Raw genomic sequence first — 25,276 nt, forward strand, 5'->3', positions numbered from 1 at the left:
TGGAAAGATGATGATCCGGCGTTGAGGATTGTCAGTAGTTGTTGTTCCCTGCCCATCTTAATCGATTATGTAGACAATCAATGGTTGACTATTACCTTTCCGTTTGACTCCCTTTTTGGGAGTGGAACATTGCTCGTTCTCATCCCAATGTCGCTGTGGTCATGAATGGAACACTCCCGGTTCGGCATGCGCAATGGTTGTCATGTCGTATAGAAAACTCATCAGAATCTTCCGTGCTACTCCGTACTTGTGCGAGGGTTCAAGCTGCAGCCAGAGCCAGAGGTGACACTGATTTGCAAGTACGGGTTCCTGCAGGTCAGGCCGGGATGGGGATTGCTTTTTGAGCAGGACACGGTGGAGGCAACACTCATTCTTTACCTCTTGTAAAGGGTACGAATAGTTCTTGGTCGGTCTTCACCATACAACTAGCAGGGGATGTCGAAGCACTAGGCCAATACAAGTCTGAAGGCCGCCGCTCAGAGGATCAGAGGATCTACAGTATTCGTAACACACCGAACTTAAAGGTGGAGTCGGAGAACTTATCATTTTCCTTTCCCATACAGTTGCATGTGGGAAGTCGAAAAGCCAGCAGGTGAAACAATTAAAAAAAGAAAAGGAGAAGCGGGATGCACGTACAAATACAGAGAAGGGTGTATTAGGTATTGATTGTTTCGATCCCAGGACAAGGGAGTGAGATCTGTGTGCGCGCGTGTGTCTCTCTCCCCCGCGCATGACATTTTGCGCGTCCTTGCATGTGTGAATTTAGCCTGGTACACGAGATACATCTCAAGGTTTGGTTTGTCAAAATCTTGTACAACTCCTGCAGACAAACAAGAGTCTAGCCGCATGGATATGATTGGGACCTAGGATATCTTTCAGCACGCCCTAAGCAATGTTCAGATTGTAAGAGCTAGGACTTGTAAGCAGTCACTCCATATATGATAATAAACGTACGGAGTAGCAACACTCCAGAATAGATCTTGCATGGGACTTCTTCGTAATAAGTAGTATTAGTATCGGATATGAATGGGATACAAGTCCGTACAGTGGATGGAATTATTTTATAATCCTCCGTATGCCGCTTGGCGATGCGAATCCCGGTCCGTTCAGCCTCCACCCGTTTTCCCTTGAATACTTTCTTGTGTCATGGTTGTTGGCTGCATCGCTCTTCAGGAAACATACGGAAAGTGAAGAAGGAGAATGAAATTCACAATGACCACCTTTTCTCCATTCACTCAAACCTCGTCACCCTAATGTCTCCCCGACTTGACTTGACTTGACGAACCCTCACATGTCCGGAATCTCTGTCCTTAAAACCACCCTGCGTCTTTGACAGAGCCTCACTACTCCTCGTACTCCTAGCCTTGACTTTGTTCACGAAACGACCAAACGAACGACACAAGAAAAGAAAAAGAAAAAAAAGACCATTTCTGCCTGCGTCGTTGTCTTCCTTCAAGACTCCATACAACTCGGAGCAGCAATAACTTTTTGTCGGCGTCGTCCTCTCACTTCCTGCGATAGTCCTCCTTCCTTAACTTCGCCGATCACATGTCCTGCGCTATTTCGGTCCACCACCTCCTCGTCCTGTCCGCCTAGATTTCCATTCGCATCCTCCTGTCGCTCAGATGTCCTCCTCGACGCGGACTCCCTCCCCACTGCCAACTGGGCGATGGTCATCAGCACAGGGCTCCTCCTCCTCCTCATCCGCCGCTGGACGGGCGTCCACCCCAAACGGTCTTTATGCGGGATTAAACGGCTACAGTGGTAACCATGATGATGGCCAGTGGGCGGCGGCAAAAGCGAGGAGTGCGCAAGTGAGAGGTTTCCCGACCATCCAGACAAAAAATGAGGGTTTCTTTCAACGCTCACGACGAAAATTGACCTCTACTTTACCCGTCTTCAACAGTCCGTACACTCCATTGTCCGCCGACTGGAAAGACGTAGAGAAATTAGGTCGGAATCGGTGGTCACCGGGAAGGGACAACATCTTTTCCAGGACGAGGACCCTCGTGGGAAACCTCCTCCGGAAATGCAAGTTTTTGGTCGTCATACTGGCGCTGATTACGATCACGACTTTAACAATGTCACAGACGAGTAGGTGTTTTTTTTCCTTCCTCTTTTGGGTGTGCTGTCCACGTTGGGTGTTGGTGCGTTCTATGGCTAATCTACAGCCGTCTCCGCTGCAACTACAGGTCTACTGTCGACAATCCGAAGCAATGCACATCTCGGCGGAGGCAGCAAGTTCGTCATCGTCCTTGGTGCTAATGAAGGAGGTGGTGTCATGGAGTGGAAAGGTCCGAGAGAATGGGCGATAGAGCGTGACAGTGTTAAGAACAAGAAACGCTACGCCGAAACATGGGGTTACCAACTCGAAATCACCGACATGAGCACGAAGAAACGATACGCTCACGAGTGGAGGGAGAGTTGGGAAAAGGTCGATCTCTTGCGGAACGCAATGGCGAGGTATCCTCAGGCCGAGTGGTACGTTTGATATAAACAGGCACAATTCGTGTTTTGTTTGATCACCGGAGGAGTGTGTGTACTAACATGCCGCTTCGTAGGTTCTGGTGGCTTGACCTCAACACCTTCATCATGGAGCCTTCCAAGTCTCTACAGTCTCACATCTTCCGCGATCTCCAGAACAACGTCTACCGCGACATCAACGTCTACAACCCTCTCAACATCACACATCCTCCTGTAACAAGATTCCTCGACCCGATCTCCAGATCACCCACGGGCGACAACCTTACCTCTTCCATCGACATAATCATACCTCAGGACTGCAGCGGGTTCAACTTGGGATCCTTTTTCATCAGAAGGTCTCCATTCACAGACAGGCTGCTCGACATGTGGTGGGATCCGGTCTTGTACGAGCAGAAACATATGGAGTGGGAGCACAAGGAACAAGATGCTCTGGAGCACCTGTATGCCTCACAACCGTACATGAGGACTCACTTTGCCTTCATTCAGCAACGCAAGATCAACTCGTTCCCTCCCGGAGCCTGTGCGGTCAAAACGAAAGAAGACCCCAAAACCAAGGACAAGGACAAGGACACTGATAAGAATAAGCCCCAGAAACCAGTCACCGACCCACGCTTCCACTATAGCGAGACAGATCGAGACTTCATGGTAAATATGGCTGGTTGCGAATGGGGTAGGGATTGCTGGGCCGAGATGTACAGCTATCGAGAGCTAAGCAATAGATTGAATCGATCGTTATGGGAAAAAATCAAGAATTCCGTGTCCAATACATGGGCGAGCCTTAGGGGTAAGAAATCGAAAGAAGGAGCAGATTCATCCAAGAAGGACGCATCGAAAAAGGCTGAGGATGAGAAGAAATCATGACTTGGGCAGCCTTTTTCGACCTTTCTCAGGAGACAATATGATGATCCCCTCCTCGATCTCTTTGATGTTGCTGGGAACGATGAGCTGATGATTCTCTCTACTTACTGTGTTACACGCTCATACATTCACACAAGCGAACACAAACAAACCCAACAGGGCCTTTGGTGGTAACAAGACCAAAAACAGAAAGGCCAACTTGTATCTAATACATGACCCCTGAATTGCATGGCGAAAGAAGGAAAAAGGCATCATTGGAACAAACAGGACCAAGAAGGAGGGAGACCGACCCGGAAAAGGACTTTTTTTTATCCTCGTCTCCTTCACCTGGGGGCGCGGTGTTGCTCAACGGTGTTTTTTTTCGAATTCTCACTTGGGTCCTTGTGTGTGTTTTTTTTTACAACAAAAAATTTTCGGACCGATTGTGGCTGGATTGGTTCCCATACTCGTTGTCCTTTTCTTGTTTCTTGTTTCGAATAGCAAAAGGAGAAAAGAAGCGGCATAGCGTTAGTGAGGTGTTTTCTTCGAGCGTCCAAGCAAAGGTATTGCAAAGGAGTGGTGGTGGTGTCTACTGTAATGAAAAGGTTTGATTGATCAAATCGAAATCACATGGAATCAAATCAGAGTCAGACCGAGGGGGAAAGTACGGGCAGAGAGAGAGAGAGACTCAAATGTCAAAAAGAAAGAATGAAGTCGAGTTTCATTGCATTGTCACACGGGGGGGGAGTAAGGCGTCCGTTTTTGTTTTCTTTTCTTGCTCAATTGTATTCTACTAGAACCCTTCCTCGAGGCTGGAAACCCCATTGTACGGAGTACGGGACGGGACACGATAGATGAGGACGATTCGGATCAAGATAGTCGTGTAAACAAGGAAAAAAAGAACAGTTACAGGACTCTTGGTCGAGGACGAGGACGGACCACGGCACCGGTGGTGTCGAGGCGTCATTGAAAATTCAGAAACGAAGGTGTCAGTGTCTGTACATTTTAACGTCTCCGACCCAACGCCATCAACAATGCTTTGCCGTTTTGTTCATTATACCTGACTTGGGGATGTACCAACAACCATACACTGTTTGACTTGACTCGTCCGAGAGAAAAAACCTAGAGAACACCTGCATACCTTGTTACCTTTTGGACGGTGGCGAGGGAAAGCAAGAAACAAAACGGGAACGCTGCTTCTTTGAACAACACCCACAGACAGAGGCTGTCACTTTTCATCCTTTGCCAGTCGCCGTTCTCGCACACCGGCAAAAGCACAGTCGTCCCACGACACACCAAAGGTTCCTCGACTCAGACGATATTGACGTCGAAAATGGCATTCCTCCAACCTCCACCGGTCTCTTCGTTTTCCTCCACGGTCTCCTCGGCCCTCAGGGCTTCATCGTGCCACATCTTGACCAGACTGCCGGGGGTGTAGACGTCCTTGAAGACGCCGCGCGTGGGGGCGTCGACGCCGATCCTGGTGTAGAGATCCGGATCCTCCGCGGGCGTGAGGCGCGCCGCGACGGCCTTGAGGAAAGTCACGACGTCCCGAGGGTCGGCGACGCGGGTGGCCCGCAGCCGTTCGCGGGCAAAGACCAACTCCCGGTTCATGGCCCTGAGGCCCTCGACGATCTTCTCGGCTATGGTCTTCTCCAGGGAGCGACGGACGAGGTGCTTCAACAGGGGCTTGAACAGCCACCCCAGCCAGGACAGCTTGGACTTGCGGAGATCGTAGTCGAGTTTGTGGATGTGGACCCGGACGCCGCGGAGGGTCAGGATCTGTTCGAGGCGCTCCCGGCCGATCTCGAGGTCCAGGGAGATGTCGATGCCTCTCTCGTCGAGATAGAAGCTCGCGATCCCCTCGTCGGCAAAACGGACCAGCCCTGCGTGGCCGCGGATCCAGAACCCGAGATCCTGTGCCGCAACGCTGAGACCGTTGACGGTTATGGTCATCTGCGAGGTGGTGTTCGACACGGTCTTTTTGGAGTGTGTCTTGCGAATCTCGAGGTCGTTCTTGGTCGAGACGAGGAGACGGTAGGGGAGGAAGGAGGTCGAATTGACGTTGCGACCTGGCTCGAGGATGAGATTCTCGAGGAGCAGGTCCATCTCCGGCACGGAAACTTCGACGCGAGGTATGGGCAAGTATTGAACGCTGCGGATCAGCAATGGGAGGAAGATGTGGATGGAATCGGTGATCAGGTCTGGGTTCATGACACGGTTGGGCGGAGACAGGGCGTTGTAGATGCGGCGGGTAGCTAGAAGCAGACCGTTGACATCCTTGTCTTCCATGACCGAGTTGATGGTAACTTGAGCCTGTCGAAGTAATTTGTCAAAGTCGGTTCGGAATTCAGAGTCATGGCCCAACTTGGCAGATTTGTCCTTGAGCTCGTCCAGCTTCTTGTCAGCATTGTCGAAAAACTCTGGGTCGGTGAACATCCGTTGCACGGTGTTGCCAACGTCGACCATGAAATCTTCAAATTGAGGATCGGACCTGGCATGGCTGAGGACTTTGTTCCAGTCTTGTTCGAGTCGCTCCCATTGCTCGCGATCGCCGAAGCTGCTCATCAGATCCCAAAAGTTGCGTATCGCGCGATCCAACGCCGGATTGGTATGAACATCCTCTTGCGCAGTCGATATGGCCGCATCAGCAACTCGGGAATATGCGATGGCATATCTCTGGATCAGCTTGGAAATGGTGGACACCGAGTCGTGATAATCGGTCCTGCTCTTCAGGTTGAGGACAGCTTGTTTGAGGCGATACAGTAGAGTGTCGCTCTGATCACTGCCAATGTGCTCTTTGGCGCTCACAACGGTATCTGTCCCAACCTTTTTCAACTGCGAGGCAATCTCATCCGTCGCTCTCTGTGCCGTTTCCTCCACATCCTCCTTGGACGGTTGGATGCGTTCATCAGCGCCTGGCTTGGAAATGGCCTGTTCCTCCTCGGCAGACAGCTCGAGTTGCTTGCCAGTCTTCTCGGCCACTTCTGACAAGGAAAAGGCGGTGTCCGCAAGCACCTCTCTTCCTATAGTGGCAACATCATTGACAAATAAACGGAAATCCGAGTTGGTGAGGAGGAGGCTGCCGACAGTCCGGAAGCTTTGGTATGCTGCTTGGGCGTCGGCCCTGGCTTTGACTTTGGAGGCCGAATGCGAGATGTCGTTGACGTCCAGGGAGATTCGAGATTTCGTCAGGTACCAAATGAAGTCTTGAATCTGGTCATCGCTATTTTTGTGCTGTAGAAGCTGAATGAATATCTTCAACCACGTTCGACAATTTCGAATTAGGGCGCGGCCAGAGTCGCTGAGCTCACGATTATTTGGACTGAGGAGGTCGGATGCGAGGAGGGTTCGGAGGTTGACTATGGTCTGTTCATTGGATGGCATGTATCCCTTTGATAGAGCTCTTAGCATTTGATAAGTGTGGATTTTCTGATGAAGAGCCCTTTCACGAGCAGTGTCGTCCTCGTAGCGAGGTAACAATGGGGTCGTGTCATCTGCCCTGTTTTTACGGCCAAAGCCGCAGCAGGACGCGATGAAAGACATGGTATCAATGCCTCAACCAGGAGGATGTGTAGTATCGACGACTCGAATGATCAAACAAGACTTCACAAATGGTGCGAGTAGGCACCCATCTCATTGAGTCCTACGCAATAGTGACAGAATCGACTTGGAGCAACAAACTGCGGAGGTTCGTTGAAGCTGCTGCGTTGCCCTGCCATGTGAAACGTCATTATTCTCAGCCAATGAGCCGAGGCCACAGGTAAAGCGCCTGATAAGCTGGAATGGAGCACGAATCCGCGCCAGTCATTGAGGTCATTCAATTAATTAATAGGCACCTTATTGTAGGTATGTTAGCAGGGATGAATCGCCTTTGGTAGCGAGAAATACCACAGTACAAGTGTTCAAACGCATTGCGGCATTTAACCTCAGCCTTGTGCGACTGTGACCACGGTGCTGACGAGGCTGTCCAGATGACCCAGTTGTTTCAACTTATTTATCACTTCTGGCACTTTACAGTACTAAATACTTTGTCCACTACGGACTATGTCGCGTTTCCTTTCATGCGGGCTGGGCTTGCTTTCCTTTACCCATCACGAAACTTCAAACAGGAAGGTCAAAACGACAGCGGGGTTTCCTGCTTCTTAACTGGATTGTCCGTGTTCTCCGTACAATACCTTAGTTTTCGGATCCTCGTACCCGCACGGAGGATACTCGCTGAAACTCGGCATTATACTTCGTACTCGGGACTCTGTTAAAGTAGGTTTATTGATTGCATTGATTCACAGACAGATGCTCCATAGCGCTGTTGTCAAAGGCTCTCAACAATTTTCTTCAACTTCATGCACAGGACTTTCCCATGCACCTTCTCCGCACTTGACGGTCTCACCAAATTTCAACCTACGGAGAAACAGCTCGAGTTCCTGCATAAGCGGATGCACCACGAATATACGGGATTCATGCTACCTCGTACTTTTGAGTATGGGGGAAGCGGACAGTGGGTCACACGACCATCTTCACGATGACAATCCGGAAGACATCTTGACCGCCTACAATACGGAGTACGGAGTACGGAGCAGAGAATCTGTGCATGGCGTCGCAGCCTTATCCGGGTGGCCTTCGCACCGAGTCTCTTAGACGGAAATTGATCAGCCTGAGACGATGAGTCTAGAGGTGTGCTAATATGCTCCCTAGCCATGGCCACATGTCCAGGAGCTATTGGAGAAAGACGCGTTTGTTTGGAGCACAGAGAAGGATACTGCTTGGGGAGTGACCCGGACATGTTTTTTACTGTTCTCGCACTGTACTCCTTTCGCCGTCGAGAGTTCTTCAGTTTTCGTCGAACACGAGCGGATATCCGCCGTGGGTTTCGGCTGATCCCAGGAGTGTAAAGCCTCGCAGTTGAAAAAAATATAGTCCGGCTGCTTCGTGTGTCTCGCGTGCACAGTCGTAACCCACCGATCGGTGTCCGGGCATGACACTGGGATGGCAATTGGGGGCGAGTCTCTCACACAGTCTCACCAGCACGTCGGACTCTGAGACCGAGCTTGTAAGAGCGGACAAGCTAAAAAGGGGAGCCAGAGCCGCCTAAATGGCGAAGCTTTACGTGTGCTTTGCCCCATTGAGGTAGGGAGGCTACAGCTTAGTGACATCAGGCACAGGGATCTTGGGCTGTGTGAATATGTACAGGATATAAGCGTGCCTAACAAGACCCCGAGCCTACTGGAGGCACCTAAAATGAGCAGGGGAAAGCCCTATTGGACTGTCGTACTCCGTATGAACGAACCTAGGCGAGAACCCTGCATAGCCGTCCGCCCATTCCCATGTTTCTACGGAGTACAGTAGCTATTTGCGGAGGAAATCTGCCATCTCCCGGGTCTTGTTTAGCTGATGTCCGGCCGACTCCAGTCACTCTACGCTCCATCGCATTGGCTGTTTGCGCCCTGTGATTCATCGTCGCTCAAAAAAAAAAAGTTGAGATGCTTCTCTCCCTTTCAAGCCTCACAACGTTCTCCCGAACTCAGACTTTACAGTATCTCTCACGGGCCACGGATCTCACGTCTTTCGCTCACCGTTCTCTTCAGCCCCTGTCAGAACATTTTATTCCCTCTTGTCTCATTGGTGACACTTTCCCTGTGTGACTCTTAACCCTGGTGTCGTTTCCTTTTCTCGTCACGGTCTCTCCTCCTTCAACATCTTTCCCTCACCCGGTTTCACCCATAGTCTGACCCATAATATTCTATACAATCTCTTGGTTTTGTCCTCCGGCACATAAATTGTATCCTCACCTGCACTCCACTGTTGCGCCCGGGCATCGAAATCCAGACCAGTGGCATCGGATCCTGCACCGTTGTCCCTTCGTCGGAGAACCACATAAGATAGCTCCCTGCCTCCGATACCCAATTCTCCATATGCTCTACAAACTCTCAAGACACTCCAAGTCGAGGACCAACCTCATTAACCTCGTCCACTCCGCCAACATGACTACCAGTACAACAACCCAGGCTCCTGTTGCCCATAACGTGGGCAGTCTCGCCGCCGTCACATCTCCCACCACTGCTCATCTTCCCGCACACCACAAACCCAAGCACAACGCTCCGGCAGCACACGTGCCCAACAGAGCGGCACATTTCGACACCTCCCTCTCCATTCCAGTCCGCAAATATCTCCAGACCTATGGTCTAACTCCTCCTCGCGCCGAGAGCTATGAAGTCCAAAAGAAGAGGTGTCTGGCTCAATTGGCATTGAAAACCACAGACATCGAGAGATTTCTGTACCTGAGCACTCTGAGATACAACAATGTCCACCTCTTTTACAGATTGCTCACGGACCACTTCACCGAGCTGACTCCCCTGGTTTACACCCCTGTGGTCGGAGAGGCCTGCCAGAGATGGTCAGAAATCTACCAGCAGCCTGAAGGAATGTACCTCAGTTTCGAGGATAAAGGACATCTTTCAACCATTATACAGAACTGGCCCCAGCAGAATGTAGAGATCACCGTCGTCACCGACGGATCCAGGATCCTGGGCCTGGGTGACCTCGGAGTGGGCGGCATGGGTATTCCCATCGGCAAGTTGGCTCTGTATACTGGCTGTGCTGGTATCCGACCGGAAGGTACTCTGCCCTTGACAATTGACCTTGGAACCAGCAACAAGGCCCTTCACGAAGACCCGTTGTACATGGGGAGCCGCCGAGACAAAGTCACCCAGGCAGAGGAAATCGAATTCCTTGACGAACTGATGGCGGCCTTGAAAGAACGCTGGCCTGACATTGTGATCCAGTTCGAGGATTGGAAGAATCCTTTCCCATCTCTGGAACGCTATCGACAAGACTATGCCATGTTCAATGACGACATCCAAGGAACCGGTGCTGTCATCATGGGCGGCATTATTGGTGCCGTGAAGCAGTCAGGCACTGCACCCAAAGATCACCGAGCTGTCTTCCTGGGCTCTGGCTCCGCTGGCGTGGGCGTCGCCAAGCAGATTGTTGACTACTTTGTGCATGAAGGCCTGACTGAAGACGAGGCCAAGTCCTGCTTCTGGCTCGTCGACAGCAAAGGCCTTGTAACGCAAGATCGTGGCGACAAGCTTGCTGAGCACAAGATTTACTTCTCAAGGACAGATAATAATGGCCAACAGTTCAAGAATCTGGACGAGGTCATCGAGTATGTCAAGCCAACCATTATCATGGGTCTCAGCACCATCGGCGGCGCCTTCACCCCGGAGATCCTACAAAAGATGGCCAAGTGGAATGAAAGACCAATCATCTTCCCACTTTCCAACCCGTCCTCCAAGTCGGAGTGCACGTTCGAGGAAGCAATTGTCCACACCGAAGGTCGTGCTCTGTTTGCATCAGGCTCGCCCTTCCAGCCCGTTATGTACAATGGAAAGATGTATCATGGTGGTCAGGGAAACAACATGTACGTTTTCCCTGGCATTGGTCTTGGTACCATTCTTTCCAAGTCGGTACAAGTGACGCAGGGCATGATCTATGCTTCTGGTGAAGCAGTTCCAACTATGATTACTGAGGAAGAAAAGCAACTTGCTCTCTTGTATCCTTCCGTTACTCGCATTCGTGATGTCAGTGCCCGTGTAGCACTGCACGTCATTCGTGCCGCGCAGAAGGACAATGTCGACCGTCTACACCACTTGCGAGAGATGGATGATGCGACTTTGGAAGCCTGGATCAAGGACAAGATGTATGACCCCCACAAAGAGACACAGGAACTCGAGGATGAGGTGCGCGAGCTTGTGCAGGATTTCTCTGCGACTCCACGACTGTAGATTGTTGCGATGCAGATGTAATAGCTTTATGGGATACCCTTTTTACTAGTTGCTGGATGAATTAGCGGCGGGACCTGAACGGTATGGCTATATTAAAATCTCATTATTGTTACACATCCCAAGCATAGTACAGTGAATCTGTCGTAGTTACGAAAGTACTATATAGTTCGCAGAGTCTTCTTGACGAGTACGGAGTATGTGCTTGCTGAGCATCAGCTAGCGAAACGCTCAATGATGTGCGACCTGTCAAGGTTGCCTGGGCAACGCACGATAAGGGGAACTAGTGTGATGGCGGCAAAGATTCCATTCCCTGCGCTGCCCGAAGAGCGAAGTTGTTCCACGTTACTCGTACTCGTTGCATGTGGACGCGCTCACACTCACTTGGAATAATTTGAAGTTCTTCATCACTGCGACTTACAACTAGATCGCTTCCTGTCATCCAGGCATCTAGACTGTGACTGCTGACCACGACAACGTATTGAAAAGAGTTGCAGGTAAGTTCATGAGCCGTGGCCATAGAAACGCCGCACCCTCCATCACATCACAGTTTCAATAAGTGTGACACTTTGACCAACAACCTGGAATGCTCTATAGGAATCACACAAGCTGGCATCCGAATAAACCCTCAGACTACCGCGATCTCTCTCTCGAACCGAGACCATCGTCCAAATGGCCTCACTGCTCACTACAATGTACGAATTTCTGAAACCTGCTCCCTCATACCCTCCGCAGCCCCTCAACCCTCACTTGACATTCAAGCAATCCTCTTCATGTATCACAGTCAACACCTTCACTTGTTACGGCGGCAGCGAGCCCAACTCATCACCGTGCCCATCGCCCTGCACGCCCTCTCGCGCCGCACAACTCCTGCGTCAAGGGTTGACTTCCTCTCCTGTATCGCATATTGACTCTCCATCATCTAGCAATGCCCGAACACGGGGCCAGTTCAAGCCACAGCGTACCAACAAAGGCACGACGAGTTACCAATTACGACAGTTTGCCGAAGCGACCTTGGGAAGCGGTAGCCTGCGGAAGGCGGTCAAACTGCCAGAGGGCGAAGATTTGAACGAATGGCTCGCGGTCAATGGTATATTTTCCCCCCCGAGGATTTTTGCTGGATATGGGAAGACTAAACTCATCGTATAGTGGTCGACTTTTACAATCAGATCAACCTGCTCTATGGATCAATCACAGAGTTCTGCTCGCCGCAGTCCTGTCCCGAGATGAAAGCCACAGATGAGTATGTCTGTCTTTGTCGCTGGTGTCTGGAAACATGTTCCTCGCTAGAGGCTTCACTACCTTTTTTTTCGATCATATGTTCGATAAGAATATGAAACGAAAATAGATCGAAAGAAACGTCAGAGAAACTAACGTATGGTCTTCAGATTCGAATACCTCTGGCAAGACGCCGCGACAGGCTATCCCAAACCTACAAAGATGCCCGCTCCAGAATACATTGAACACCTCATGACGTGGGTACAATCCAACGTCGACAATGAATCCACCTTCCCGTCCCGTATCGGCGTCCCATTCCCGAAACACTTCCCCAGCACGGTACGACAACTGTTCAAGCGACTCTACCGAGTCTACGCGCACATCTATTGTCACCACTACCAGGTCATCGTGCATTTGGGTCTCGAACCGCACTTGAACACCAGCTTCAAACATTACGTCTTGTTCATCGATGAGCATGGGCTCGAGAAGGGCGGCGGCAAAGACTACTGGGGCCCACTGGGCGATCTGGTCGAGAGTATGTTGAAGAGTGATTAGGGATTCAACTTTGGGACTTGACAAGACACAGACACGAGGACATTGGGGACAATGGTTACGAAACTGGGGCAATTCTAAGTGTATGAGATTTGGGGGCGTCATTGGTTTGGAGAAGGTTTCAAGGTTTCAGCATCAAGCAGCAGCATACATACATACTCTATGCCTATGTCTGTGGAGATTTGTGTCGGCGATCCGGGAGGCGTGTCTTTTCTTTGGTTCTTGACGCTGTGAAACTGGGTTATGTTTTCTCGAGTTCGGATGAAGACGTCGTCCGTGTCGCATGGATTCGGTCTCATGGATAGACAGAAAGAGAGCTGCTTTCCTTTCGGGCCAAAGGAAAAAACGTTTACTCCGTAATGATGGCGAGGAGGGCCGGGGACGCCACCTACTAGAGCTTGCTACAACATCGTAGGTAAATCTAATGATTGTATGGCGTCTTCTTTTTTTTCCTCCACCACACACACACACTCTCTCTCTCCCTTTGTTCATCGTAGCGGTGCGGCGGCCCCCAAGGGACAATTTGTCTTCCGAACTCAGGGTTACGAACGTGTATAGATGTGTACCTGCAAGTGCGAGTGAGGTAGGTACCTTCCTAGGGCAGTAGGGAGGTGGTCAACGTGATTGACTTGCGAAGAAAAGAGAAAGAGAGAGAGGTTATTGCAACCGAGAAGTGCAAGGGCCAGGATATCAATCACATACTCCGTACTTCAACTTGGTTTCTCGGGGAGGGAGTGATTTTCAATTTTGGCGAACTCGCCACCTTAAAGTACTCGTCACTCCTACTTGCCATCTGTCGTGGTTGTTTTGTTCTTGTTTTTGTTTTTTGAATCTTTCTTTTTGTTTAAAAAAAAGAGAGAAAAAAAAAGAAAATCGTATCCAAACATCATTTCTTCAATTTTAGTTTTGATTTCGAAATGTCGAAACTCGCTTGGGTGCTTGCGACTGACTACCTCCTTATGATATCGATCCCCACTTGTCACCCCATTCAATTCAAAACATCCACCTGTTTTTTCCCTTCTTTTTTGAAACAAGAATGATGAAGGGAGAGAAACAAAGGCGTAGACCAGGCCGGGAAAGACCAACCCCAACCCCTCAAGTGTTCAGGATAACGACGACGAGGGCGGATATTGCTAATATCCCCTTCTGTATCCCGAACCGAAACCACCTCGTCCACCTCGACCATCACTGTACATCCGCCCAGGCCCTCCTCGATGGTACATGCCGCCGGGGGGACCACCGCCGTACATGCCTCGCCCAGGCCCTCCTACGCCGTTGCCATAATGGGAGGGTCGAGAGTTGTAATTGTTGTTATTGTTGTAGGCGTTGTTGGCCTTGTTGGCGGTGTCGCGGTAGGACGAGGAGTTTGGACCTCTGTCGTCGCCCCGGCGGTCGTAGCGTTGATCTCTCTCCCGATCACGGTCACGCTCCCTGTCCCTATCTCGTTCTCGTTCCCGTTCTCGCTCTCTGTCTCGATCTCGATCCCTATCTCGGCGGTCGTCGTCTCTTCTGTCGTCGTAGTCGTCGCGTCTTCCATCACGGCTGTCAGAATCAGATTTGGCAGGTCGTCTGTCGCGTTCGCGGTCTCGATCGTCCTGCGCCAAAGGAACTTCACTTTCCATTTCAATGTCTTCCGTGCCATTGTCGTCACCGTGTTGGTCTGATGCCATTGCATCCGGTGGTAATGGGTCTGTATCGATGGCGTTCCCTGCTGGAAGGGGTGTAGGACCTGAACCGGACTGTTTCAAGTAGAGGTGTAGGATTCGCCCGTCGGCTCTCTGGTTGTTGTAGGTCGAAATCACCCTATCTGCGATGTGTCGTTCGGAAAAGATCATCTCCGCCACCACCGCAGGTGCGGTCGCCACGATACGACAGGACAGCATCCCGCTCGCGCCATTGTCGTCGATTGTTTCTCCTTGCAACGCCGATTCGATGTCTGCGGCCGTGGTGCCGGGCGCGAAATTGCTCGCCTCGACGGCAAAAGGTCCCGCTTTGCCTTTTATGCTGAGACCAAGACCAGAGCCTTTTGTACTACGACGTGAAGGCGTGACGATATTGGCCTGTTGCTGTGTCGTTTCGAGCGCAGAGGCGAGCCGTAACGCGCGTGCTTGTTGAGGGGTCGTGGAAGAGGGTCTAGAGGGCGTATTGTTTCTGGCCGAGGCGGTGCTCGCTACGGACGACGAGCGTTGTTGAGAAGAGGCCTAGCTTGGTCAGTAAAAGGTTTTGTACAGTTAGAACTTGTACTCGCGTAGGAGGGGAAAGTTTGAGAGTTTGTGTTTGGGTGGCGCATACCTTTGTGATTCTGCTGGCAAGGTCCGGTGTCCTCGTCGATACTTTGCTTGAACTACGGGAGTCGCCTCTGGTTTGTTTATTCCTGCCAAAAATCTCGTTGGCTAGCGCTTCGTTCTTCTTTCTCTGGCGGTCTAAAGTCAGGGTGGTCAGTTGGGGGGTGTGTGTGGGAGTGGTGATCTGCAAAACACGTTTGACACTGACCGGCTTGGATGATTGCATCGAAACTAACGACCCTCTTAGGGTCGGCCATGACTTGTTATGGTACTGAGATTGGGGAAACGATAATTCGCCAATACTCTGTCCCGTATCAAAAGTTATTGGCCTGGGTAAAGAGATAGGAGCACAAGAAACGAATGTGTTGCGGTTCCAAGGGACCAAAAGCACTAGAAGAAGTTCTGGATTGCACTGTACGCGGTTTCGCACAGCCTCGTGGCCGCTTCTCACTCACAGCCTTGCGGCCTTGGCAGGGAATCTTTTTGATCCAGCCTTTTAGTTCCACTGAAGTTGCTTGCCCTCAAGCCAGCCCATCGCATAAAGCAAATAGCCTGTGATACCTATGAGCCCGCCGGCTTCTACACCTCAACAAGAAGTTCAATCGACGCCATCGACAAGAAGAGCAGCTTGAACAATCCCTGACCTTCAAATTCCGTTCCTCCAAAAATGTCTTCTGCACTCCGACCTGTTCTCCGGCCTGGCCAGCTACCCAGTCTACCTTCTGCCACCACATCAACGACGTACATTTGCCAGTCGTGTAGGCATGCAAGACTTCTCAAGAGACCCAAGCGACCCTACACCTTCACCCAGCTCGTGACGCTCTCGGACGGAAGCGCCTTCACCATGCGAACCACATCCCCGACCCCAGTTTACAGATCTACACGGGACACGAGAAATTCACCTTTGTGGCATCCCACTTCGAAGGAGCTATTGAGCGTGGAGGAGGATGAAGCTGGACGACTGGCAGGTTTCCGAGCGAGGTTCGGTACAAGCTTTGACAGCGCGAAGGGGACAAGAAAGGGACAGGACGCAGCAGCAGCAGAAGAACAACAACAACAACAGCAGGCCGATGCGGCAGTGAAACCTGTTGCGGAGGTCAAATCAGCAAAAGAGATCAAGTTCGAGGACGAGCACAACGAATTTGAGCAGGATGATTTCAACATTCTGGACATGATAAGCTCCTTTGGCCAGAAGAACCCGTCGGAGGACAAAGGGTCCTCGGGCAAGAAGGGTGGAAAGAAATAGCGGCGCCCAGGTGGTTCTGTGTCAGCTGCTTTACATGTACAGTATAGGTGTCACAATATTTAGCCGAAAGCGTTCTACTTGTATAGGTGGGCCATCTGAGAAAGAAACCCAGTGTTCAAGCCCATCACCATGGTTTTCTTAAGCTTCGTAGGTTCGGGGGTATTCATTATATGGGACGTCGGTCGCGGCGACATGCTAGGAAGCAGAGACAGTCGCTTGAACAAGTACGTGACGAATGTTTTTGAGATTGGGGCTTGGAAGGAAGGTCATGCAGGGCAGAACCACAGTCTATGCTGGATTTGGATGAACCGTATCGACAAGCTTCTCGCTCCCTTGTATGATTGAACGAAGGTGCAGGCCTTCGTTGAGGGGAGAGTGAGCCCTGCCAGACTTACCTGATGTGCTGCTCTGCCCTTGTGCTTGTGAGAAGGCCGTCTGATTCTAGTTTCAGTAGTGCAGAGCGATGGAATAGGCAAAAGGAACGCAAAACTATATTGGATCACCCATGGGGAGTCGATATGAATGGAGCGAGAATTGAGTCAAACTTCCCTATATAAGTTCAAGGAGAGATCGTCTGTGTGCATCGTCTGTGGGTGGCTGTTCGTATTGATATGGTTACAGAAAAGATGAATCGTATGCAGTTGAGGTACGTAGCTGCTAGGTATATTCATTGAATGAAGAAAGTGGGAGGAGTTGTGCTTTAACAGGCGGTATTTGGGTGGGCGAGTAATCGTGCTGGAGGGTATCAATACCGTATCAATACGGAGCTCGAGTGCCCTCTAGGCACATGGTGGATGACAGACTTGTGGCTTGTATCCGTATCTCCTCCGCATTCAACCTTCCACGCAACCGTGACCAGGCATACTTCAATCGCTGCTACTCAGTCCTTTCGATTATTTTGCAACTCGGTTTTAGAAGACTTGCGAACCTAACAAGAATGGATATGGACTCTCCTTGGGACGGTACATTCTATGATGTCCCAGACGTATGAACTTGCGCTGACAATAACCCAGACGTCCCCTCTAAATCACAGGGCGAGCCTCAAGAATCAGCAACGAGCTCCTCGAAAGAGAATGCCGCTCCCGGTATGAAGCATTCCGCAGACCAAGATGGATCTATTGATACCAATGCCTCACCAGGCTCATCCACTCCTTCGAAACCTACCAGCAGCGGACCCCGACCATCCTCATCTCGAAAGATACCCGCACGCAAGATCGAAGTTCAACCTACGAAGCTCGAGGCCGTCGACGATTCTCTAGATCCGCTGGGCCCTCTGGGTGCAGAGCCTTCGCCGGCAACTCCCTCGATACAGGCAGACCAGGCCCCGACGCCGCCCAGGAAAGAGCTCAGCGCCAAAGCAAACCGCCCACCCTCTGCTCCCTCACCGGGCTTTCCAGGTTCAGAATATGAAGATGGCTCTCTTCCTGTGGGAAGGACGAAGGGTCCACCACCTGTACAACCCCAGGCCACTGGGGCGGTTCGTCAGACACAACCTAGCGTGAGCGTCGAGCAAGCCGCGAAACCCACGTTTGATATTTCGGTGGGAGATCCACACAAGGTTGGAGATCTGACTAGCAGTCATATTGTCTATCAAGTGCGAACGAAGGTTAGTTCCCCAGTAAGAGGCCAGTAGATGCGCAAAGCTCACATCTGCAGACGACATCGAAAGCCTACAAACAACCCGAGTTCGCCGTCTCTCGGCGGTATCGAGATTTCCGGTGGCTGTACAATGCTCTTCACAATAACAACCCGGGTGTCGTGGTTCCCCCCCCTCCAGAGAAACAAGCCGTCGGTCGGTTCGATAACGAATTTGTCGAGTCTCGCCGGCAAGCACTGGAACGAATGTTAAACAAGATTGCTGCTCACCCGATATTGCACCACGATGCGGATCTCAAGATCTTCCTCGAAAGTGAAGCCTTCAATCTTGACGTAAAGAACAAGGAGAACCGAGAGCCCGACTTGGGCCAAAACAAAGGCATGTTAAGTTCCCTAGGTATCAATGTAGGCGGATCAAGTGGGAAGTTTGTTGAGCATGATGATTGGTTCCATGATCGCAAGATTTATCTGGATGCTCTGGAAAATCAGTTGAGAGCTTTGCTCAAGGCGCTGGACACGGTAGTCGCACAGCGAAAGGGTCTGGCTGAAGCTGCTGGGGATTTTGCATTGTCTCTGGGCAATCTAGCGAGGGTCGAACTGTCACCGATATTTTCTGGGCCAGTACAAGGTCTTGCAGATCTGCAGATTCGAATTCGAGAACTGTACGAGAGGCAAGCTCAGCAAGATGTTCTGACTCTGGGTATCACGATTGACGAGTATATTCGCCTGATCGGAAGCGTGAAGCAAGCTTTCACACAGAGGCAAAAGGCATTCCACTCCTGGCATGCTGCTGAGAGCGAGCTTGCGAAGCGTCGAAGCTCCCATGAGAAGTTGCTTCGACAGGGTAAAAGTCAGCAAGACAAACTCAATGAGGTCGGTGCTGGCGTTAGTGATGCCGAGAAAAGGGCGCACCAGGCACGATTGTTGTTTGAAGATATGGGACGTCTCATGCGCGGAGAGCTGGAAAGATTTGAGAGGGAAAAGGTCGAGGACTTTAAGAGTGGTGTTGAGACGTTCCTTGAGGGAGCCGTGGAGGCCCAAAAAGAGGTGTGTCCATCTCTTTACTGCCTGATGTTTTCTCTTTGAACTAATCCTGTCAACAGTTGATCGAATTGTGGGAAACATTCTTATTACAGATGGATGCCGAAGAAGAAGCCGCAGCAGCAGCCATTCCTCCAAAGACTCAGTCAACGACAAGTGAACCTGCGGCAATAGCAAGCCCAGATGTGGCAGCACCTCCTGAAGATAGCACAGAGGGCACACCAGCCACGGCGACCGACGTAGCACTGGAGCAGGATGCGTGAGATGAAAAATGATCTTCACGTATCGGCGGAGGGATATAAAAGCGGGACGTGTGAGTTCCAGATGAAGAAGGTATTGAACAAAAAGAAACGTACAGTACGGTCTGTTGTCTCCCCTTATTGCTGAGATGTCGTTTCTTCTCTCTCTCCTTAGATACCCCCATAAACCAATACTGCTTCACCTCCGTGTTCAGCCGATATGGTTCACTTTCCTCTCACTTCAGTTTTGCGCCTCATAACGATCATTTCAAAGCTCATGGATGGACTATATTTAGATTGTCGTCACTTACTGAACAGACATGTCGTTGATGGAAAATTTTGTTAGCCTGCGCCTTTCCATATCTATCTCGTTGTGCTCTCCCACAAAACCAACGACATCGTCATTCTTTTTTCTCATCGCCCCGACGATATCACACTCCTTTTCATCGCCCCGACGACGACAACCTTTTGTATTGATCCATTACGGCTTGTTGTGTTCATCGCGGCAACAACAAACACTCGTTTCAACACCTCACCGTTCCATTCTTTCCACTATCACTACATCAAGAAACATTGTTCATCCATGACTGACAGAATGACTGAATCAAACATCACTTTCCAACCCACAAGAGGGTTCGTTGTTTCGATCATTGAGTGTACGGCCACAATGGTGAACAACAACAATAACAACAGAAGGTATGTACGGAAAGAATGCCTCATTTCTTGCAAGGTTGGCGGCAAAAACATTGACCTACCTGTGAAAATAACAGCATCGGTCCCCATGTCGCCGCCGCTGTTACTTCGGCCAGTACCAATGTCAATGTCGACATCACCACCGAAGGCTCGGTCATTCAAACACTCATCAGCCAAGCCGAAACCCAAGGAACAACACCAACCTGGATCAATACCACCACCACTATAGTGGCAAGTGGTGGATGTGGTGGCGGATTCCCACTTCAGGAAACCCCTGCAGGATTCAACATCACAGGTGGCCCAACAACGTACGGCGACAAGACTATCTTTCTGACAGAGACCCCAACGATCGTCACCGTCATGACTGTCCCCTCGAACCTGACAGCCACCATCACATCACCTCACGCCACCTTTCTAGCAACTCCGAGCGGTTGGACAAACGAGATCGATTCTCCGGCCGGTAGTTCAGTGACCCTGGGCAGAATCGGACTATTGACTGGAATGTCAGTCATTGGCTTTGTCGTCATCACGTAAGTATCAAGACTGTGGCTTGTCCAAGAGTACGTGGGCATCGGTTCGTTGCTGCCACTGCCACGAGTGGCGTTGAGTATGTGTTTGAGTTTGGCTGGCTGACTTGTTTCGAATCTGTTCTCAGTCTCGCAATATTTGGCAACTTTATCCCTCTTGGACCGGCTACCAAACCTCTCCGCGAACGGATCGCTGAGTGGATACGAGGTCACGTTCGTATGCTTCGTGGATGAGTCCACAGCGACCAACAACGACAACAATGACAGGTTAATCAGGGGGAGGGGGTGGTCCTTGGGTATCGGCAGGACATTGACATGACTCTCCAAGGTTATGGTTATCGATTGTTACACAAACCTGTGCATCAGAATTGGGGGCGTTGAACACTTTTTTTTCTCAAAAAGTTTATGTGTCGAGCCCAAAAAAGAAACCCAACATGAAAGGCAAGAGAGAATTTCCGTTCCAAACGACATGGAGGAAACAAAAGCTAGCATGATGATCATGGTGTGTCACTGGTGTCAGATTTTCGAGTGCGGATGCGACGCAGTACCTGGAGGGCATGAAGGTATCCAATAGAATTCACCGAGTTCTCGAAAGCTCGTCTCAAAGATGGCGTCATGGCGATGCATTGAGTTCTTGTCAAGGCCAGAACCATTCCAATGGGAAATAAAATGGTCATCTCGACAAAATCCATAAATTCGCCAGAGGACTTTGTGATCTGATCCGGCGAACGTTCGGGTGAAATGAAATGATCAAATCATTGTGCCCCGTGAAAGCCCCGGAACTTGGGTAAAAAGTCTGGGGGGGGGAAGTTTCCGCAGACTACAAACGAGAGTTAGTCGATTCGACCTTGACGACGACGTGTGAATAGAATAGAGAATAGACCTATGAGGAAGACGTCCTCACCTACGACGTACTCTCGGGGCCACTCTGACTACCTACGACGTATTCTCGAGGTACCTTAGGGTACTCACTACTCGTACGTACGACTTCACGGTAAGAACCAACATAAGCCGATCCTTCTCCCCGCTTGACAGAAAATACTCCGTATGGGGGTGATGCTCTTTATCATGATTACTATTCATATTCGAAAATGAACTTCTGACCATTCTTCCCGCCTCCCTCGAGTACTTTGACAATGTGAAGGATCATTACAAACTCTTCGGCATCATACACCGTAGGTTTGTTTGTTTTTTCCAGTTTCTTTTCTTGACAACCTCCGTCATCCACACCTGTGCAGACCGGGGAACAGGACCACGTTTTTCTTGTAGAAACAACAAGAGCAAAAGCAAAAGCATCACTTCGCTCGAATCCACACAAAAAAAACATCAACATTGCAAACAGAGAGGGAAAACAAAAACAAAAAGATTCGAGTAGGATTCATCGACAATGCCAATCTACGAGGTAACCCCCCCCCCCCAAAAATCTTCTTCTTCTTCTTCATATATGAATCAACGACTTTGATCGACGTCGAAGAGAAAGAAAAAAAAAAAAAGAAACACCACCATATCATCAACCAGCACAACTCCTTCGATCATACGGATTCTACTCCGTCACTTTACCCAGGAACTCACAACCTATTCAAAAAAAAAAATAGATCCAACACACTTACCCACTCACACCTGATCAAAAACGATCGATTGCCAAATCCGTCACGAGTTTACACTCTACGACATTTTTGACTCCGAGTTTGTTTGTCAATGTCATATTTCAATATTTACCCGCCACGTCGACGGCGTCGTCGTCGTCTACATCCTCCGGCACCGCACCCGACGAACAGGACGACCCTACGTATTACCTGGCGGGTGAACCTTTCAGTCATCATCACCCTCATGGTCCCAACCGTATCATTGCACAAGTCAGGACGTCCCCGGAAAGGACAAAGGCAATCTTTGATGATTTGGCCTTGCGTATAGAAAAGTCATGGTATGATGTTGTCAATAACGACGACGACGACGACAACCACCAAAAAGACAACAAGGCGGCCAGAAAAATGCACATGATAAGTTTCTATCCAATGATTGCTGCAAGGGAAAATGGTGTTACTATACCAGATGTAAGTTTTTTGTTTTGTTTTGTTTTGTTTTGTTTTGCCTTCTCTCTCTCTCTCTCTCTCTCGTTCTCGCTCTGTCTTTTTTTTTAAAATTTCCAATTTCATTTCCCCCTCCTCCCCCTTTTACATCCCCCGAAATATCCTCTAGTACGGTTGTACAGCATCTACTTACCTACACCATCACTACTAACACTGACTGTTTCGTCAGGCTGGTAATGAATCAAATTGGTTAAAAGATAACATGTCATATTTCAAATCTCAAGCTTATGAACACGGTGATGAAGATTTCAAAAAAATGATTGAAGAAATCGATCAACGAGACGACTTGAAAGCAATGCTCAAGTAGGAACACATATACTTCAACATCTCCCCCAAGATTATCAATGTCAGGCTCCTCGGCTCAGATCACGATTGTGGAAGAAAGAGCATTGAATTGCTTGAAATTTCAAACGAATACTATCAATCAAATACTGTTCTATACCTACCTATACTGCTCTAGTATACTCTATTGAAGTCCTCTAGTCAAGCCTCTTTGTTATCCTTGTCATGTAAGATGCGGTATTTATCCTGCTTGTCGCATCACTTACTAGTAATGCCTCGAATCCCATATGAACGACTGGATTCCGTTGCTTTTCGACCAAACCAATCTTTGTCGACTTCACTTATCCTCATTGTCAGGACCCTCAACATCTGCCCTGATAATGACAATCTTCTCTCCTCTTTCTCTTGCTTCTCGTCCCGGACTATCACGCACTTCAACTTCCACCTTGACTCCTCCCCTACCATTTCTCGACACGCTCCGACTCGGCCCAGGACTCAGCTTGAAATGTTGTTCAACCCCATGCTGACCACCAACGGAGCCTCGGTGGATGGACTTTCTTGGCCTTCCTCTTATCGGAGTCAGTGGTGGAGATTTGACAGGACTGGCTTTGGATTTGTCTTCTGTTTCAACCACAGACGGCGGAGCTAGGACTTGTTTTTCGGACATGGCTCTCTGTAGCGGCGTCTTTGGCAGGGGTATATCCTCGGGATCCCCTTGAGACTTCAGCCCTTCAAATTCTTCATCTGCTGGCATCTGAAGAGCAGGAATTTGCGTAGGCTTGAGCTGGTCTACATCGACCTTGTCTTCTCGCAAGGCTGATTCCTTGACGAGCATTGTCGGAGCTCGAGTCTGCCGACGGCTGAATCTTTCTCGCTCAGAATAGCTGCGGCGCTTCAGCGCATCATCCTGTTCGCTAGCAGCTTGCAACAGTTCATGGACCCTGCTTCTGACAATGCTCGGTTTAGGAAGAGACGGAGGTGCATTCTCACGCTTGATTTCGTCCGAAGATGATTGTTCTGGGACTTGCGATGTCGTGGCAGAGGCTCTGTTGAAGAGTCCCCATTTAAAAGGCCAGGCCAGGGACGTCTTTCGTTGTTTGTCCTGGGGCATATCCTCATCACCAGTGGGTTGCTCCTCTGCTTCACGCACATGATCGTCTTCGTTACCTTTCGGTTCGGGAGACACAGCTGCAAGCCCTGATTTTTGTCGCTCGTGAACCATAGCTGGTAAAGCTAATGGTATCAATGGTGTCCCAGATCTCTCCTCAATCGTAGCTCCGAACTTGATTTTGTGCATCTTTTTTGGCCCTTGATGCTCATCTTGATCAGCTTGGCTTGCCACCGCATGATGGTGAGTTTTGTGGACCTCATCGTAGTCGAGTTGCTTCTTGTTGAGACTTTCGAACATGGCTGTTCTTCGCTTGACTGGACTGAGTTCATTGCCCGGTTGTGACTGCACTTGTTCAACTGACACCAGATCTTTGTCTGCTGGATGAGCAAGGATGGGCTTTTGTAACCTGCCAGCCACTGCCAAAGACGAATTGATAGATGATACGCGGTGGTCCTGGGCAGGGGCGAAGGGTTCACGTAGAGACAAGATCGAGTCGTTCTCGTAATCGACTCTGAGGGACTCTTCGCTACTGCTGCGTGGTCCGCCGGAATCAACACTTCGTCTATTTCCTCTGGCTTTGGACCGGGACCGACGATCTATGGTATTGGTCGTATTCAAGTGATTCGTCGTGGTGGATTTCTGTGCTGAATCTACCATATCGTCATCAGAAAATACTTGAGGTCCTGTCCCTTCGATGGCATGATCCAACATATTGTTAAGTTCAGCCAGGGTGCATGCCTTTTCGGTTGGTTGGTTCTCGTTCACCAATCTATCTTCAACCACCGAACGAAGCCTCAATCTAGCCACGGCTATCTCCTGAGACGGGTCCGCAGCTGCCTCCATTGATCGAAATCTGCGGTGAAGTTGATGGATTTGATCCCCTTCGGTGGGTCGACGAGAGACAGCATGAGAATTAAACACTTCATCAAGGCTCGTAACAGGTCGAGCGGGCAGAACCTTCACTGTGTCCTCATGTCCTGCCACCTTTTTGGACGAATGAGGTTGCTTGTAGATGATTGAACCGACAGGCGGTCGACCATCGCCACGCAAGCCCTCATTACCGTCCCTTGAAGCCCGTCCCGCGGGCGAAGCAAAGCTCAGACTCTCCCTGCGACCTTGAGCCTCGTAAGTCCCCGACTCTTTTGCGTGGGTAAGAATCCGAGGAGCGAGGTTGAAGGTGGGGGCTCGGGACTCTAGTGTTTGCACATCCTGGAAGGCTCGAATTCGATCGGCCACAGTGCCACGTTGCGGTCTACCATTCCGTTAGCCATACTTATGACGGGCGAGAGAGAAA

At 50.1% G+C, this 25,276-nt stretch overlaps 9 protein-coding genes across 12 annotated transcripts; 6 read left to right on the plus strand and 3 right to left on the minus strand.

The window, feature by feature from the left end:
• Positions 1-1,119: 1,119 nt before the first annotated feature.
• PV06_09388 lies at positions 1,120-4,855 on the plus strand. Of its 2 annotated transcripts, none has more exons than XM_016410833.1 (3): positions 1,120-2,094; positions 2,172-2,481; positions 2,562-4,855. In XM_016410833.1, the coding sequence occupies exons 1-3, from the start codon at positions 1,626-1,628 to the stop codon at positions 3,343-3,345; spliced, it is 1,563 nt and encodes a 520-aa protein (XP_016258640.1). In that variant the 5' UTR covers positions 1,120-1,625; the 3' UTR covers positions 3,346-4,855. The 2 variants fall into 2 exon arrangements, with proteins under 2 accessions (XP_016258640.1, XP_016258641.1); XM_016410834.1 differs by having other exon boundaries at positions 2,193-2,481.
• PV06_09389 (uncharacterized protein) lies at positions 4,059-7,302 on the minus strand. The gene has a single exon (XM_016410835.1). It carries the CDS (start codon positions 6,865-6,867, stop codon positions 4,633-4,635), a length of 2,235 nt encoding a protein of 744 aa, XP_016258642.1. The 5' UTR covers positions 6,868-7,302; the 3' UTR covers positions 4,059-4,632.
• A 1,467-nt stretch (positions 7,303-8,769) lies between these two features.
• PV06_09390 (uncharacterized protein) lies at positions 8,770-11,227 on the plus strand. The gene has a single exon (XM_016410836.1). The coding sequence runs from the start codon at positions 9,234-9,236 to the stop codon at positions 11,103-11,105; it is 1,872 nt and encodes a 623-aa protein (XP_016258643.1). The 5' UTR covers positions 8,770-9,233; the 3' UTR covers positions 11,106-11,227.
• Positions 11,228-11,453: 226 nt separating this feature from the next.
• PV06_09391 lies at positions 11,454-13,312 on the plus strand. 2 transcript variants are annotated; one of them, XM_016410838.1, is made up of 5 exons: positions 11,454-11,599; positions 11,700-11,797; positions 12,029-12,192; positions 12,252-12,345; positions 12,491-13,312. In XM_016410838.1, the coding sequence occupies exons 2-5, from the start codon at positions 11,775-11,777 to the stop codon at positions 12,873-12,875; spliced, it is 666 nt and encodes a 221-aa protein (XP_016258645.1). In that variant the 5' UTR covers positions 11,454-11,599; positions 11,700-11,774; the 3' UTR covers positions 12,876-13,312. The 2 variants fall into 2 exon arrangements, with proteins under 2 accessions (XP_016258645.1, XP_016258644.1); XM_016410837.1 differs by having other exon boundaries at positions 11,700-12,192.
• Positions 13,313-13,753: 441 nt separating this feature from the next.
• PV06_09392 (uncharacterized protein) lies at positions 13,754-15,519 on the minus strand. The gene is made up of 3 exons (XM_016410839.1): positions 15,366-15,519; positions 15,165-15,295; positions 13,754-15,073 (listed from the first exon to the last, which is right to left on the minus strand). The coding sequence occupies exons 1-3, from the start codon at positions 15,412-15,414 to the stop codon at positions 14,006-14,008; spliced, it is 1,248 nt and encodes a 415-aa protein (XP_016258646.1). The 5' UTR covers positions 15,415-15,519; the 3' UTR covers positions 13,754-14,005.
• A 170-nt stretch (positions 15,520-15,689) lies between these two features.
• Positions 15,690-16,589, plus strand: PV06_09393 (uncharacterized protein). Its single transcript, XM_016410840.1, has one exon. The coding sequence runs from the start codon at positions 15,825-15,827 to the stop codon at positions 16,401-16,403; it is 579 nt and encodes a 192-aa protein (XP_016258647.1). The 5' UTR covers positions 15,690-15,824; the 3' UTR covers positions 16,404-16,589.
• Positions 16,590-17,247: 658 nt separating this feature from the next.
• PV06_09394 lies at positions 17,248-19,515 on the plus strand. 2 transcript variants are annotated; one of them, XM_016410842.1, is made up of 5 exons: positions 17,248-17,365; positions 17,417-17,488; positions 17,543-18,009; positions 18,060-19,046; positions 19,103-19,515. In XM_016410842.1, exons 1-5 carry the CDS (start codon positions 17,341-17,343, stop codon positions 19,301-19,303), a joined length of 1,752 nt encoding a protein of 583 aa, XP_016258649.1. In that variant the 5' UTR covers positions 17,248-17,340; the 3' UTR covers positions 19,304-19,515. The 2 variants fall into 2 exon arrangements, with proteins under 2 accessions (XP_016258649.1, XP_016258648.1); XM_016410841.1 differs by having other exon boundaries at positions 17,417-18,009.
• A 431-nt stretch (positions 19,516-19,946) lies between these two features.
• PV06_09395 (uncharacterized protein) lies at positions 19,947-23,032 on the plus strand (the record flags this gene model as incomplete). The annotated part of the gene is made up of 5 exons (XM_016410843.1): positions 19,947-19,975; positions 20,050-20,502; positions 20,628-20,712; positions 22,095-22,553; positions 22,759-23,032. 5 exons carry the CDS (start codon positions 19,947-19,949, stop codon positions 22,894-22,896), a joined length of 1,164 nt encoding a protein of 387 aa, XP_016258650.1. The 3' UTR covers positions 22,897-23,032.
• A 176-nt stretch (positions 23,033-23,208) lies between these two features.
• Positions 23,209-24,825, minus strand: PV06_09396 (uncharacterized protein; the record flags this gene model as incomplete). Its single annotated transcript, XM_016410844.1, has 1 exon — positions 23,209-24,825. One exon carries the CDS (start codon positions 24,823-24,825, stop codon positions 23,209-23,211), a length of 1,617 nt encoding a protein of 538 aa, XP_016258651.1.
• Between the last annotated feature and the right edge of the window lie 451 nt (positions 24,826-25,276).

Source organism: Exophiala oligosperma, assembly GCF_000835515.1.
Source record: "Exophiala oligosperma strain CBS 72588 unplaced genomic scaffold supercont1.10, whole genome shotgun sequence".
Lineage (NCBI taxonomy): Eukaryota > Fungi > Ascomycota > Eurotiomycetes > Chaetothyriales > Herpotrichiellaceae > Exophiala > Exophiala oligosperma.

Excerpts from the sequence above, each read along its gene's own strand:
- PV06_09388 (XM_016410833.1), top strand. The coding sequence starts at position 1,626 with ATGTCCTCCTCGACGCGGACTCCCTCCCCACTGCCAACTGGGCGATGG. Across the intron at positions 2,095-2,171 it reads TTTAACAATGTCACAGACGA|CCGTCTCCGCTGCAACTACA; the intron begins GTAGGTGTTTTT and ends GCTAATCTACAG. Across the intron at positions 2,482-2,561 it reads AGGTATCCTCAGGCCGAGTG|GTTCTGGTGGCTTGACCTCA; the intron begins GTACGTTTGATA and ends GCCGCTTCGTAG.
- PV06_09389 (XM_016410835.1), bottom strand. The coding sequence starts at position 6,867 with ATGTCTTTCATCGCGTCCTGCTGCGGCTTTGGCCGTAAAAACAGGGCA.
- PV06_09393 (XM_016410840.1), top strand. The coding sequence starts at position 15,825 with ATGTCTTCTGCACTCCGACCTGTTCTCCGGCCTGGCCAGCTACCCAGT.
- PV06_09390 (XM_016410836.1), top strand. The coding sequence starts at position 9,234 with ATGCTCTACAAACTCTCAAGACACTCCAAGTCGAGGACCAACCTCATT.
- PV06_09392 (XM_016410839.1), bottom strand. The coding sequence starts at position 15,414 with ATGGCCGACCCTAAGAGGGTCGTTAGTTTCGATGCAATCATCCAAGCC. Across the intron at positions 15,296-15,365 it reads CGATGCAATCATCCAAGCCG|ACCGCCAGAGAAAGAAGAAC; the intron begins GTCAGTGTCAAA and ends CCCTGACTTTAG. Across the intron at positions 15,074-15,164 it reads TTGCCAGCAGAATCACAAAG|GCCTCTTCTCAACAACGCTC; the intron begins GTATGCGCCACC and ends TGACCAAGCTAG.
- PV06_09394 (XM_016410841.1), top strand. The coding sequence starts at position 17,341 with ATGGATATGGACTCTCCTTGGGACG. Across the intron at positions 17,366-17,416 it reads TATGGACTCTCCTTGGGACG|ACGTCCCCTCTAAATCACAG; the intron begins GTACATTCTATG and ends ACAATAACCCAG. Across the intron at positions 19,047-19,102 it reads CCGTGGAGGCCCAAAAAGAG|TTGATCGAATTGTGGGAAAC; the intron begins GTGTGTCCATCT and ends TCCTGTCAACAG.
- PV06_09391 (XM_016410837.1), top strand. The coding sequence starts at position 11,775 with ATGGCCTCACTGCTCACTACAATGTACGAATTTCTGAAACCTGCTCCC. Across the intron at positions 12,193-12,251 it reads CGAATGGCTCGCGGTCAATG|TGGTCGACTTTTACAATCAG; the intron begins GTATATTTTCCC and ends CTCATCGTATAG. Across the intron at positions 12,346-12,490 it reads GAGATGAAAGCCACAGATGA|ATTCGAATACCTCTGGCAAG; the intron begins GTATGTCTGTCT and ends TATGGTCTTCAG.